At 48.2% G+C, this 11,633-nt stretch overlaps 1 protein-coding gene across 4 annotated transcripts in view; it reads right to left on the reverse strand.

Annotated features, from left to right (window-relative positions):
- The window catches only part of PEX14 (peroxisomal biogenesis factor 14), a 158,038-nt gene extending 146,560 nt beyond the window's left edge, over window positions 1-11,478 (reverse strand). For 3 of the 4 annotated variants that reach the window (XM_073316932.2, XM_073316933.2, XM_073316931.2), the window contains exon 1: window positions 11,395-11,478. Coding sequence is in view for 1 of the 4 variants with exons in the window: in XM_073316934.2 (XP_073173035.1) it covers window positions 11,395-11,430 (36 nt within the window). In the remaining 3 variants the exon portion in view is untranslated. The remainder of the gene's footprint in view (window positions 1-11,394) is intronic. The other variant, XM_073316934.2, reaches the window with a different exon arrangement.
- Between the last annotated feature and the right edge of the window lie 155 nt (window positions 11,479-11,633).

The raw sequence follows: 11,633 nt of genomic DNA on the forward strand, positions 1-11,633 counted from the left end.
CTCTCCTCCTCCTCCCACCTCTACGCACATTACATCAATGACTCTCAAAGAACTAAACTAAGTGGGGAGTGGTCCCAGGCTGGAAGGAGACCCAGCCTGTGAAATGTACAACAGTGTATGCTGAGGCAAAACCTTTGCTTCTACGTTCACTTAGCTTGTTAAGTCATGTATTAGCTTGCCTATTACTCTTTTATTTCTTTTGTAAACAATCTTGACTTTTATGCATTATCACTTGTAATCACTTAAAATATTTCTGTAGTTAATAAACTTACCTAATTGTTTTATCTTAACCGGCGCGTTTGGATTAAAGTGTGTGGGAAGCTCCATTTGGGATAACCAAGACTGGTGCATATATCATTTTCCTTTGATGAAATGACAGACTTTCTATGAGCTTGCATTGTTCAGTAGTGTGCTGCACAGTACAAGACACACATTTTGGTGGGTGTGGGGGGGAGACAAGGCTGGGACTAAGAATTTGCAGGTATCCCCCTGTATGTAATTCATGAGTGACTGGTCATAATGCTCATGTACAGTAACTCCTCACTTAACGTTGCAGTTATGTTCCTGAAAAATGTGACTTTAAGTGATATGATGTTAAGCGAATCCAATTTCCCCATAAGAATGAATGTAAATGGGGGGGTTAGGTTCCAGGAAAAATTTTTTTGGCCAGACAAAAAGACTCAGCGCCACCCCCCCCCCCCGCCTCCTGCCCGTGGCAATCAGATGGCTTGCGGCGTTTTGGAGGCAGGAGGGAGGAGCGAGGACTTGGCACGCAGGCTCCCCCTCTCTCCCCTCCCTTCTAAACGCCGCAAGCCAGCTGATTGCCAAGGGCAGGAGGCGGGGGGGAGGAGGGGGAAGGCACTGATCCACGGGGTCTGCTGGCAGGCGGGAGGCACTGGAGTGGGGGCAGCATAGGGAGGCTGCCAGCTGTGGAGAAAGCAGGCAGCCAAACAATGTAAGAGTGGAGCATTGCACAACTTTAAACGAGCATGTTCCCTAATTGATCAGCAACGTAACAACGAAACAACATTAACCGGGATGACTTTAAGTGAGGAGTTACTGTATTTAATTGGAAAAAGAAAAGGAGTACTTGTGGCACCTTAGAGACTAACCAATTTATTAGAGCATAAGCTTTCGTGAGCTACAGCTCACTTCTCGAAAGCTTATGCTCTAATAAATTGGTTAGTCTCTAAGGTGCCACAAGTACTCCTTTTCTTTTTGCGAATACAGACTAACACGGCTGTTACTCTGAAACCTGTATTTAATTGGGAGTGAATTTGCATGCTGAAGGCTGTCTGAGCAGGCCAGGTGAAGAAGTTCTGACAGCATAGCAGTGTAAAAGGCACCCCATGCTAGAGAATTAAGGAGACACAGTTGTTCAGTGGTCCAGATTGTACCCTGGGGGAATGCCACACCCACTCAGGCAGCAGCTCCATATTTTTAGTCCTTTTCTCACTCACACAGACATACTACATGCTAACTTCTGGGTGACAAGAGTCTCAGCTTGTGTGTGTGATTATACAGCCAATTAGGTGTCATTTGTATCCCAAACCAAGTGGCTTGGAAATTTAGAACATTGTTATCTAAGCAACAGCATCATTGCCAAATGTTTTAAAAGAAATTTTAGGTTTTCCAGTGGTATAGGGATTCATTGTTTGTTAGAAAAATCAGAGGCCAGGGCTGGTGGCTTGCTGAGTTTGAGTCATCAAGTCTATTGCCATAGAGTTTAGAGTTAACAGAAAAGCTGATGCCCGAAGGAAAATTGGAAAACTGATTTTTAAAAACAGTCCTGCTCATCTCTTTGCACTGTCTCTCTACTCTTCCCCTGATTTTATTATTAGGGACATTCACAGAAAAGAAGGATCTTTGTTGTTATTTGATTTATTAAAGGAGGCACTGTCACCGTCCATGAGTCTAAGAGGGCACCAAAAGTATATTTAGTAAACAAAAAATAAATCTTTTACAAACCCCAATAGAAACATTTATGGCCTTTTTAAAATTTTAACAGGAATCATGCTGAGTACTAAGGGCTTGTCTACACGTACATTTTATAGCGCTCTAACTTGCTGGCTCAGAGGTGTGAAAAATCACCCCCCCCCGAAGCGCAGCAAGTCTGAGCGCTTTAAAGCGCTAGTGTAGACAGGCTCCCAGCACTCGGAGCTAATCCCCTCGTGGAGGCGGATTACCAGGAGCACTCGGAGAGCTCTCTCCCAGCGCTCACGTGTGACCACACTTGCATGCTGCCGCGGGAGCACTCCCCCGACAGCGCTTTGAAGTTTCCAGTGTAGCCATGCCCTCAGTATTAACAGACCACACAGGGTGGTGATAATACTCAACACCCTCATGCTGAACTATGTGCAAACAAACAAACAGCATCAATGGGGAAAAGGTCAATTCATTTTTTAGTTCTTTCAGCTTCAATTTAAAATTCCCACTGACTTCAATGAAAGTTGGATTGGACTCTGCATTAGTCATATTGGTAAAGACATCTGTTACGACTTTTTTTAGCTCAACAATGTCTCCCTTAAGAGTCCAGCCCCCCCCTGCTGTCTATTGCTCTCTTGGAGGCTTCATTCTGTGTTTCTTCCACCCAATACTACAAGTCGCTGGGTGCTTTCAAATCCCACTGAGATCAATGGAAGGGGAGGGCACTTGGCATCTCACAGGATCAAGCCTTGCCTGAGGACTCAACTCACTGCAGTGGAAATGTTAACAATGTCACAGACAGAGGGTGAAGACTCCAGGTGGGGAAGACAGCAGCCAAAACTGATGGATGTGGAGAACAACAATGATCCTAATTAATTTCCACTCGGGTACACAGAGTAGTGAGCAGGGAAGGGGAGAAAATGTCACAAACAAGCAGGATTATTCCAAAGTAGAATATCCTTTTAAAACTACCACAGAACAGCAGCTGCTCTTTAACCACACATTGAGTGCTGTCTCACACACCTGGGGCAACACACACCTCCTGAGCTGCCCTATGTATCAGCTGGATCACTCCTGGAGTGATAACATCCCTAGGGAGTGCGACTGCCTGGAAACGAGCACTTCCACACAGGCTGCAGTTGAGTCCAGCAAGAAAGGGGTTAGCCAGCCCCTTCCACCCCCACAGACTTCAGGCAGCAAAACATTGTTATTCCAGCCCATCCAGAGAAGCAATTTCCCTCCTCCCCAATGCAATTAAACAGACAATAATTGCCCTAATGTGGAACAATTACTCTTCAGCAGCATGTGCCAGCGAAAGGAATATTCTGTCCTATCTCAAACACTTCTTGGCAGAGAGAAAGCGGACAGAGTAATAACACCATTTAGCTCTTTACAAACGCTGACACCCTATGAACTTGTTAACTATTACCATCTCCGTTTTTCACATTGGGAAACCAAGACAGGGAGAGGTGACATGTCTTGCCCAAGGTCACAGAGAAGTCAGTGTCAGAGCTGGGATTAAAACCCAGGAGGTTCTTATGAGCCAAACACTAGGTCACATTTACTAGACATACAAGAAAGAGAGGAGTTTCCATTTTCAAATATTAAACCTCCTTTTGGGGCACTGCAGCTCTGGGTAACTGTAATAAAAGGTCTCAACAGGGGGATGGGTGAAGATGACAGTGTACATAACTTCCTTGTCTCTCCAGGCAATTCATGAGAACCCTGACTACTTCTCAGGCAACCTGACTTTCCAGGTGGCACTACAGTTTATCAGACTCTTTCTAGAATGCTTAAAGCTAATAGCCCGGGAAGATTTCCCAGATGACCCACACGTCAGTTCCAATCTTTCCCAAATTTTCATCCTGCTTTCCCAAATTTTCATCCTGCTGAGATGTTCACCCAGGTGAGTGAGAATGGCACATAATGCCTGTGCCAAAAAGTACCATCAAGGATGGTTGGCCAGTGAAAAGCCGAAAGTCCAGCAAACCTGACCCTAAACCGCTAGCAAAAACAATGAGGAGTCCTTGTGGTACCTTAGAGACTAACAAATTTATTTGGGCATAAGCTTTCATGGGCTAGAACCCACTTCATCAGATGCTAGCATCACCTTACGGCTGGGTCCACAGGGAGATCTGCACTGGTTCAAGCAAAGATTTGAGTTTAAAATAATGTATCTAAACCAGTGCAAACCTCTGCATGAACAGCCTTACTTGCATTTTTATGGATTCGTAGATTGTAAGGCCAGGCGAGACCATTGCAATCATCTACTCTGACCTCCTATAGAGCACAGACCAGAGAATTTCCTCAAAATAATCCCTAGAACAGATCTTTTAGAAAAGCATCTCATCTTGGTTTAAAAATTATCAGCGATGGAAAATCCACCACAAGCCTTGGTAAGCCGTTCCAATGGTTAATTACCCTCACTTGTAAAAATTTGCACCTTATTTTCAGTCTGAATTTGTCTAGCTTCAACTTCCACCCATTGGATCATGTTATACCTTTCTCTGCTAGATTGAAGAGCCAGTTATTAAATATTTGTTCCCCACGTAGATATAGGCTGTAATCAAGTCACTCCTTAATATTCTCTCTGTTAAAATAAACAGATTGAGTGGGGTGGGGTGAGAGAAAACCTTTTGTAGTGGTAAACACCCATTTTTCCATGCTTTGTGTGTATAAAAAGATCTTCTATACTTTCCACAGAATGCATCCGATGAAGTGAGCTGTAGCTCACAAAAGCTTATGCTCAAATAAATTGGTTAGTCTCTAAGGTGCCACAAGTCCTCCTTTTCTTTTTGAGTTTCTTGAGTCTATCATTATAAGCATGTTTTCTAATCCTTTCATCATTCTCATGGCTCTTCTCCGAACTCTACAATTTATCAACATCCTTCCTGCATTAGGGACACCAGAACTGGACGCGGTATTCCGGTAGCAATTGCACCAGTGCAAATACAGAAGTAAAATCGCCTCTCTACTTCTACTTGAGATTCCCCTGTTTATTCATCCAAGGACTGCATTAGCCCTTTAGACCACGGTGTTGCCCTGGGAGCCCATGTTCAGCTGATTATTCGCCATGACCCCCAAATCTTTTTCAGAGTCACTACCTCCCAAGATAGAGTACCCCATCATGTAAGTAATGCCCCACATTCTTTGTTCCTACATTTAGCCATATAAAAAGGCATATTGTTTGCTTGAGTCTAGCTTATCAGTTGATCCACATTGCTCTTAATCATTGACCAGTCTTCATTACTTACCACACCCCCAGTTTTTGTCCCATCTGCAAACTTTATCAGTGATGATTTAATGTTTTCTTTGAGGTCATTATTAAAAACAGTGTAGGGCCAAGAACCAAGCCCTGCAGGACCCCACTAGAAACACCTGTTTGACGATTCCCCATTTGCAATTACATGTTGACACCTATCAGTTAGCCAGCTTTTAATCCACGTAAAGTGTGCCATGTTAATTTTGTAATATTCTCGTTTTTTAATCAAAATGTCATGCGGTACCAAGTCGACTGCCTTACACAAGTCTAAGTATATTACATCAATACTATTATCTTTATCAACAAACTGGTAATCTCATCCAGAAACATATTAAGTTAGTTTGATAGGATCCACTTTCCATGAACTCATGTTGATTGGCATTAATTATGTTACACTCCTTTAATTCTTTATTAATCTAATCCTATATCAGCTGCTCCATTATCTTGCCTGGAATCAATGTCAGACTGACAGATCTATAATTACCCAGGTCATTCTGTTTACCCCTTTTAAATACGGGCACAACACTTGCTTTCTTCCAGTCTCCTGGAACTTTCCTCATGTTCCAAGAAAATCAACATTAACAGTCCAGTGAGCTCCTCAGATAGCCTTTTAAAACTCTTACATGCAAGTTATCCAGACCTGCTGGTTTAAGAATGTATAACTTTAGTAGCTGCTGTTTAACATCCTCCTAAGAGACCAGTGGAACGGAAAAAGTGTTATCATATGATATGACTTCATCGTCTGTTTCTTTCCCAAATGTGGAACAGAAATATTTATTGAACATTTCTGCAATTTCTTCGTTATTATTGATCATTCTAGTATTTCCATTCAGTAATGGACCAGTACTATTGTTAGAATTCCTTTTTGTTCCCAATACTTAAAAATGCCTTCTTATTGTCCTTAACTCTGCAGGCCAAAGATTTATCCTTGTGTCCCTTTGTTTCCCGTATCAATTTTCTACAATTCCTCGCTTTTGATTTATTCATTACTATCAACTTAAAAGTTTAGTTTAAACCTGTTTCCAACCAATTTAAACTAATCCAAAATAGCCACTCTCAAACCAAAATAAGAGTGTTCATCCAGGGGTTTGCATTGATTTAGTTAAACAAGTCCAAGTTCGTATGTGGACAAGGCCTAGGAGACCATGAACTCTCCTGGAGGCAGATATTAACTTCATCACATTCCTCCCTGCTGCTGAAACCTCACCCAGGCCTTCATACCTCCCTTCCCCTCTTCATTATACTTCAGCTCTCTCCTCTATCGCCTTCCCAAGTACCACCATGTGCAGAACTGCACACATACAGAGCAGCTACATCCTCCATCTCCTCTCAGGCTTCCCACATTCGCTCCAGGATCCAGTTTAAAATTGTCCTCGTAGCCTTTAATACCCTCCTAGAGCTTGCTCCAGCCAACCTCACTGGCCTTGTGTGTCCCTACCTCCCTCCCCACTCAGGGCATGTCGGTGCTACAGTGGCACAGGCGCAGTACTGCAACTATGCCACAGTACTGCCATAGTGTAGTCACTTCCTACATCAGCTGAAGAGGTTTTTCCACATCCTTCATGCTATTGTAAAAATCTTTGTACAAAATATGCCTTGTGAGATATCGTTTGAAAACTGATAACGCACTGATCAATAATATCACGATGAAAGTATGTAGCAACATTATATGTAAAGTTATTAACATAAACTGAAATCATGACTGAAGTGTGTTTACCAGACAAGTCTGGGGAGTGGGAAAACCTGTTTCTCAAAGACAAAGGACAAGCTAATACCCCTAGCCAGGTGTCATCAAATCTCATGGGCAATCACCTATCAAGTGGCCATTCTTTGGCAAGCAATGGGGGCTAGAAAAAACAGATTTGCATCTTAGCAAACAACAGCATGGAATCTTTTTCACCACCAGACTCCTTGACTCCACCCGCACAGAGGGAATGAACTTTATCTAGAGGTAACCCTCAGGAAAATGACAGGTTTCAGAGTAGCAGCCGTATTAGTCTGTATTCGCAAAAAGGAGTACTTGTGGCACCTTAGAGACTAATGAAGTGAGCTGTAGCTCACAAAAGCTTATACTCAAATAGATTTGTTAGTCTCTGAGGTGCCACAAGCACTCCTTTCCTCACAAAAAAGCTTTTCAAAGGGTGACTGAACTATAAAAGTGAGGGCCATAAACACCCACATTCTCTCTCCCTATCCTTCTCTCTCTTTTTCACCTAAGAACACAACAGAAACAGCCATTAGACTTTGGGAGAGATCCTGGCCTGAAAGCTGGTTAGCCCTGTTGCTGGGAGCACGTGGTAAGAATTTTATCTGGACCCAAGTCTAGTGTGTTAAGTTTAGTAATGAGAAGCATTTTATCTTTATTTCTCTCATAACCATTTCTGACTCTAATGCTTTATACTTGTACTAACTTAAAATCTAACTCCTTGTAAACTTGTTTTATTCTTTAATCAAAACTAATCCAGCACTGTGAACTGTGTGGGTAACTCCATTTATGGTAGCAAACTGTTGTATATTGATCCCCGTAGTGGGGCAACGGACCTAATATATCTGGATTGTCAAGGAGAGGGCTGGACAGTGCAGAACTCATGGGAAAGCAGGGACTGGGAGTGTATTGGAGTCATCATGCAAGTGGAAAGGAGTACTTGTGGCACCTTAGAGACTAACCAATTTATTTGAGCATAAGCTTTCATGAGCTACAGCTCACTTCATCGGATGCATGTAGATAGTGTAGATCTAGTGTAGATGCATCCGATGAAGTGAGCTGTAGCTCATGAAAGCTTATGCTCAAATAAATTGGTTAGTCTCTAAGGTGCCACAAGTACTCCTTTTCTTTTTGCGAATACAGACTAACACGGCTGTTACTCTGAAACCTGTCATCATGCAAGTGGTAACCAAGGCTGGTAGAAGCCAGAGTGTGACTGACTGGCAGGCTGCTGATATACACAGACATCCAGGGTTTTATCTGCTTGCTGGAAGGCTGTTAGTGAGTGGCCCAGGTGGGAGCTACAATAGCACAGCATTGCAAGGCACCCAAGTTTGCAAGGCAGGGGTGACACAGTCCCTCACTGATCTGGATTGCACCCCAGAATGTCATACAGGTAATCCACCTCCCCAAGTGGCAGTAGCTAGGTCGATTGTTCTGTCGACCTAGCCACATCTCCATCAAGGGTCAGGTCGGCTTAACTACGGCACTCAGGGATGTAGCTATGTCGATCTAAACTTGACGTGTAGACCAGGGCTCAGTCTATCAAGGCATTTATGTTGTACTCATTGCAGCGATATCCTTAACACAGCTGGCGCACGAGCCTTCCTCTCTGTCACACCTGCCAACTAAAACAATAATTATCACACACTACCTCACTGACTAACTCATTCCAAATCCCAGCTGAAATGAATCATATCTCTCTTCTCTCTCTAACTGTATTTTTTCTATTTCAAAAGCTTTATCAAATTTTACCTAAAGATCCAGAAATAAAAACACTGTCTAGGGGCCTGGCCTGAATGTCTCTCCCATTCAGAACTGCATTTTGTTATTATAGCGTATTGAGCCTCATAAATCAGTTCCTGCTAAAGCACAGACTAGAGAGTGGGACGAAGAGGCCCGATTCTGGAAAGTCTATGGTTAGTAGTAACGGCATCATGTATGCCCCGGGCCTATCAGACCAGATAAACAATCTGGGGAAAAAACACACCGCAGCCAAATAAGGCAACTCCCTCTCTAGTCACAACCAAGGTAGACTAAGGTTTCATATGATGGGAATGGAGTCATTTACAGAGCTTCAGCATTCCCAGTTGGAAAGAGCAACAATGCACTTTTCTAACACATGGCTGCCACAAGTACTCCTTTTCTTTTTGCACATGGCTCACAGACTCCCTTCCCTGGAGAGCAAAAGGGCACAAGTTGGGGAAGGAAGAGGGGGACTTTGATGCATACACATACACGCAAACTCCCATGGGGTGGAGGAGTATAGGCAAGGGGGATCCATGGCACACACCCCCTCTCCCTGGGGGGGTGTTACACAGAGGGCAGGGGGCACCCCCCATCCCCAGAGGAGGTTACATGGGGGGGTTTACACAAGGGGCAGGGCGCACACTCCATCCCCAGAGTTACATGGGGAGGGTTTACACAGGAGGCAGGGCGCACACCCCCATCCCCTGAGGAGGTGACATGGGGGGGTTACACAGGGGACAGGGAGCACACCCCCATCCCCAGAGGAGGTGACATGGGGGGAGTTACACAGGGGGGAAGGGGCACCCCCCATCCCCAGAGGAGGTGACATGGGGGGGGTTACACAGGGGGAAGGGCGCACACCCCCATCCCCAGAGGAGGTGACATGGGGGGAGTTACACAGGGGGAAGGGGGCACCCCCCATCCCCGGAGGAGGTGACATGGGGGGGGTTACACAGGGGGAAGGGGGCACCCCCCCATCCCCAGAGGAGGTGACATGGGGGGAGTTACACAGGGGAAAGGGGGCACCCCCCATCCCCAGAGGAGGTGACATGGGGGGGTTACACAGGGGGAAGGGCGCACACCCCCATCCCCAGAGGAGGTGACATGGGGGGGGTTACACAGGGGACAGGGAGCACACCCCCATCCCCAGAGGAGGTGACATGGGGGGAGTTACACAGGGGGAAGGGGCACCCCCCATCCCCAGAGGAGGTGACATGGGGGGGGTTACACAGGGGGAAGGGCGCACACCCCCATCCCCAGAGGAGGTGACATGGGGGGAGTTACACAGGGGGAAGGGGGCACCCCCCATCCCCGGAGGAGGTGACATGGGGGGGGTTACACAGGGGGAAGGGGGCACCCCCCATCCCCGGAGGAGGTGACATGGGGGGGGTTACACAGGGGGAAGGGGGCACCCCCCATCCCCAGAGGAGGTGACATGGGGGGGGTTACACAGGGGGAAGGGCGCACACCCCCATCCCCAGAGGAGGTGACATGGGGGGGTTACACAGGGGGAAGGGCGCACACCCTCATCCCCTGAGGAGGTGACATGGGGGGGTTACACAGGGGACAGGGAGCACACCCCCATCCCCAGAGGAGGTGACATGGGGGGAGTTACACAGGGGGAAGGGCGCACACCCCCATCCCCAGAGGAGGTGACATGGGCGGAGTTACACAGGGGGAAGGGGGCACCCCCCATCCCCGGAGGAGGTGACATGGGGGGGGTTACACAGGGGGAAGGGGGCACCCCCCCATCCCCAGAGGAGGTGACATGGGGGGGTTACACAGGGGGAAGGGGGCACCCCCCCATCCCCAGAGGAGGTGACATGGGGGGAGTTACACAGGGGAAAGGGGGCACCCCCCATCCCCAGAGGAGGTGACATGGGGGGGGTTACACAGGGGGAAGGGCGCACACCCCCATCCCCTGAGGAGGTGACATGGGGGGGTTACACAGGGGACAGGGAGCACCCCCCATCCCCAGAGGAGGTGACATGGGGGGGGTTACACAGGGGAAAGGGGGCACCCCCCATCCCCAGAGGAGGTGACATGGGGGGGGTTACACAGGGGGAAGGGCGCACACCCCCATCCCCTGAGGAGGTGACATGGGGGGGTTACACAGGGGACAGGGAGCACACCCCCATCCCCAGAGGAAGTGACATGGGGGGGTTACACAGGGAACAGGGAGCACACCCCCATCCCCAGAGGAGGTGACATGGGGGGAGTTACACAGGGGGAAGGGGGCACCCCCCATCCCCGGAGGTGACATGGGGAGGGTTACACAGGGGGAAGGGGGCACCCCCCATCCCCGGAGGAGGTGACATGGGGGGGGTTACACAGGGGGAAGGGCGCACACCCCCATCCCCAGAGGAGGTGACATGGGGGGAGTTACACAGGGGAAAGGGGGCACCCCCCCATCCCCAGAGGAGGTGACATGGGGGGAGTTACACAGGGGAAAGGGGGCACCCCCCCAATCCCAGAGAAGGTGACATGGGGGGGTTACACAGGGGGCAGGGGCACCCCCCATCCCCAGAGGAGGTCACGGGGGGGGGGGGGCTGAGGCATACTCCTCTCCCCATTTGGGGGGGTCAGACAGTGGTGCAGGGCGCTCCGCCCCTCCCCAGGGGGTGCAGGGGGCACACACCTCCCCCCCCGGGGAGTTATGTAGGGGAGCAGGGGGCGCACACCTCCCCCCGGGTGGGGCACAAAGCCCGGCCCCGCTCCCAGCGCGCGCGGAGAAGGCTCCGGCCCCGTTTACCTGGCTGGGCTGCTCCGCCTGCTCTGAGGAGGCCATATTTCCAGACCCAGCTAATCCATCCCCTTCCCTATGGATGGAACTACCTCAACCCCGAGCTCAGGCAGAAGCAGTCACTTTCCGATAAACTGATAGGCCTCAGTCCTGGGGACTGCCTTGACCCCTACCTGCAATGAGTCTGTCCTGTCTCTGAGCTCCATCGCAGGGCACAGCTTGTGGGGCGGTGGTGAGCAGTTTCAGCT

The sequence above is a fragment of the Lepidochelys kempii genome, chromosome 18 (assembly GCF_965140285.1).
Source record: "Lepidochelys kempii isolate rLepKem1 chromosome 18, rLepKem1.hap1, whole genome shotgun sequence".
In the NCBI taxonomy this organism is placed as follows: Eukaryota; Metazoa; Chordata; order Testudines; family Cheloniidae; genus Lepidochelys; species Lepidochelys kempii.